The sequence below is a fragment of the Monopterus albus genome, unplaced genomic scaffold (genome assembly GCF_001952655.1).
Source record: "Monopterus albus unplaced genomic scaffold, M_albus_1.0 scaffold20.1, whole genome shotgun sequence".
Lineage (NCBI taxonomy): Eukaryota > Metazoa > Chordata > Actinopteri > Synbranchiformes > Synbranchidae > Monopterus > Monopterus albus.
In genome coordinates, this window is record NW_018127900.1 from 742,608 (window position 1) to 746,211 (window position 3,604).

General features: G+C 37.1%; 1 protein-coding gene across 2 annotated transcripts in view; it reads left to right on the forward strand.

The window, feature by feature from the left end:
* ipo11 (importin 11) overlaps nt 1-3,604 on the forward strand; it is a 108,758-nt gene that overhangs the window by 9,367 nt on the left and 95,787 nt on the right. For both annotated transcript variants that reach the window (XM_020593722.1, XM_020593723.1), the window contains exon 3: nt 1,200-1,300. In XM_020593722.1, the coding sequence (XP_020449378.1) occupies nt 1,200-1,300 (101 nt within the window). The remainder of the gene's footprint in view (nt 1-1,199; nt 1,301-3,604) is intronic.

Sequence of the window (3,604 nt, forward strand, 5' to 3'; positions counted from 1 at the left end):
AATTACTTGAATTTGATGAATTCAACACACACACACACAATTATAGAGTAAGCGTGTTTTAAAAATTTGAAGTTTTTAAAAGAAGCCATTTTTGGTTTCGTTTCGGTTTTCGGCCAAGTGCATCCTAAATTTTCGGTTTCGGCCCAGAATTTTCATTTCGGTGCATCACTAGAGGGGATTATGTATCTCATCTTCAACTCCTAGTTTAGTGTTGTCTCTGGAGTCATAGGTGCTTTGACATTTTTGAAGATGTGCTTGACAAATTGGGTTTGTACTTCATTTTGAGTAGCTGACTGTGATGCCACTGTCCAATGCAGTTAAGTCAAGGTGTGCAATATGCCCTGTCTCATTCAGTTAAGGAGAGTTATGCCAAATAAATCTAACTGCACTGATGTATTAAACAAAGGTTTTTAAATGCACGTAAATAGTTGCACTTTGCAGCTGTGCTAATGTTTCAACTAAAGTTGACCCACAAGGTTAACTTGACCCACAACAGTGTGACTGGACAGTAACCCTCAGTGCAATACCTGTAAATATGCATTGTACAGATTACACAGATCCATACAGGTCTCTATTTTTAAGTACTCTATTTTTATTCCTATTTATCTTGTTTCACAATGAGCATTCCTTTGTCTGCATTGTTTAATGCCTGTTTATACTGTTTATTTTGCATTGTTTGCACTGTTTGTTGCTTGTTAATACTGTTCATTTTATTACACAGCCTTCTGTTGGTTTACTGTTTACTTGCCCCTTGCATGGGGATATGTACATACACATTGAGAGCCAATGTACCAGAGTCAAATTCCTCGTGTGTCTGACACACCTGGCCAATAAGGCTGATTCTGATTCTAAGAGTAATGATAACATCTAAACCCCTTTTTTATTTGACATATGTTTGTTCACACACTTCCTATTCCTGAAAATATGAGAGCTCTTGTCTTTGATATAAATAGGACTTAAAAGAAGTAAAACTGCTATAGTGTGTACAACTTTGACACTTTGTTTTTCAGCCTCTTAAAGTGTGGCTTGAAGGCGTTACATGCCTGAAACATTATACTTCAGTTTGGTATGGGCTGTCTTTATGTAGTATGGTCTGAGCTGTCACATCAGTAAGCTGATTCAGTTCTTAAATTTCCCAGTATTGCCCATTTGATGTAACAAAAGTGATGTTGGCTAAGCATATATTTTCTTTTTCACAGAACATCTTCAATAACCACATGCTGGATGTGAACGTCAGGTGGCTGGCTGTGCTCTATTTCAAAAATGGCATCGATAGATACTGGAGGAGACTAGCGCCTCAGTAAGTGCTTACTTGTCTGCCTTGCGGTTTGCTTTGTCAGTTTTCCATCTTTTCTTCTTTTCTCTTCTACTGCTTTATTCTTTCCTTCATTGTCTCATTCTTAGTGTCCCTGTCCATCAGTCTTAATCTCTGCCAGCTTTTGAGACTTTGTCAGTTTTTTTTCTGATCTCTTTTGTGACAGATTTGTAGTTGCTTTTTTCTGTCATCTCTGTATCTCATTGTCTCTGTAGTTTTTTCTGTTGCCAGTTATAGCTTATGATCACAGTTCTGTCTCCACTGCTTTCACAGCTTTAATCTTTTTGTTTTACCATCATGACTAATCATATTATTGTGCTCTGATTTCCTACTCTGTTTATTCGCTTGTCTCTTTTTTCTGGTGGTAGGTTGGCTTCGAGTATTCAAAGCCTGCGGTGTGTCTTTATGCACCTATCGAGTTTTTTAGATTTTTTTTTTTTGCTCTTGATTTCGCAGGACAGCAGCTGGCCGGAGGTTATCGGTTTTGCTTTAGCACTCTGGCCACTCTGTGACCATGTTGGATGATTGCTGTTCCTTGGAAGTGTTCTTGTTTTACCAACAAGTTGTTTTTTTTTCTTGTCAGTACCTCACTAAATTGAATTTCATTTGTTAGTGCTGTGTGAGGGGTTGTAGTCTTTGGGTTAGTTATGTGATTACATTTGAACCATTGCTATGAATGTAGGAAATGTCTGCTTTGTGGGGGAGCACAACACATGTGGTGTCACAGTACAAAGCATTGGCCACATTTGTATTCTGTAATTACTGTACTTTACAGTAATGATTTGCAGCTAGGGCTGCAACTAATCAATTAACCTACCGGTTATTTTCTCAACTGTTTAGTCTACATAATGTCTGAAACTACAGGAAAATATCTGTTCCAGTTTCTCAGAGTCCAAGGTGATGGTGTCAAATGTTTTTTGTTTGTCCTACTAGCAGTCAAAAACCTAAATCCAGATTACTCCTATGTAAAACAGAGAAAAGCACAAAATCTTAATTTTTGAGCTTTAGAAAACAGCATATTTTTGGCAGTTTGCTTGAAGAAGGACTAACAATCACTTATCATTTACTAAACATTTTAGCTCTGTGTGCATCTGAATTAATGTTTTTTTTTATTTTGTCTATAATGAATTTAACATGCTAAAATATTAAAATCATTTGTACATGTTGAATTCTTAGGTTTGTTTTGATATTTTTTTTATTTATTTTTGAGAGTATCTGGCCAGATGTGGATGGTACATATTAAAGTCCAGTTGAAATGAAATGGCATATTTTTGTCTGTTACAGCAGCAGTATATATTTGCTCTCTAAATAACATGTCACTTCAGAGTAGGTTACAGTGACCGAGACATTAACTTGTTAAACAAGAGCCACATACTCTGAACAATAACCCATATTAGTTTTCTGGCTAGTTTCCTTCTTATTTTAGCTTGATGAACAAGCACCCAAATAAATAACGCCCAATATAGCTGCAAATGATAATTGGGTCCAGTTAGACGCTGGTGTGGTTCTTATTGTTTAATACCATTAACAACATCTACCCATGAAATGTAAGTTCCAGTTTTTTTGTTTTCTATGTGTAACATAGACAGCAGAATGAGCATTTCAGATATTTCTCAAAATACCCCTTTTCTTTTAATAGTAAAGGAAAAGCAAATATACTGACATTATGTTTCACTACAAAAAGGGATGACTAAATGGGATTTTAGTCAGACATCAAGAGTAAAAATAAATAAGTTGTTCAATGCAGTGTCACTGAGTAATATGAGGTTTTTGTAAGAGTCTTTCACTGAGCAAGAATCAAACTGCTCTTCACTTGGATCTCACTGTTTTGACAGGGCTTTTAATTGTAATACTTGGAAAAACCAGTTAAGGAGGTGGAGATACTCATTAAATACACATTTTGCAACCTCATAGCTAAAAATCACATGTATTTGGTATATAGCATTAGAAAAACGGCTATATACAATTATGGTTCCACAGCACCAGTTTTGTGCATGCTGTCTCACTGTCATGGCTTACTGGGTCACATGCAATGAAGCCATTACTGATGTTATTAGTTTTACCTGTGCTTTTTCTGCTGTAATGAGTTGAAAGGTCTGCTGTGAAAAAGGTCAGTTGCTTTTTCATTACTCTCATCCATCCATCCATCCATCTATTTTCCTCCGCTTATCTGAGACCGGGTCGCGGGGGCAGCAGTCTAAGCAAAGATGCCCAGACTTCCCTCTCTCCAGACACTTCCTCCAGCTCCTCCGGGGGAATGCAGAGGCGTTCCCAGGCCAGCCGAGAGAC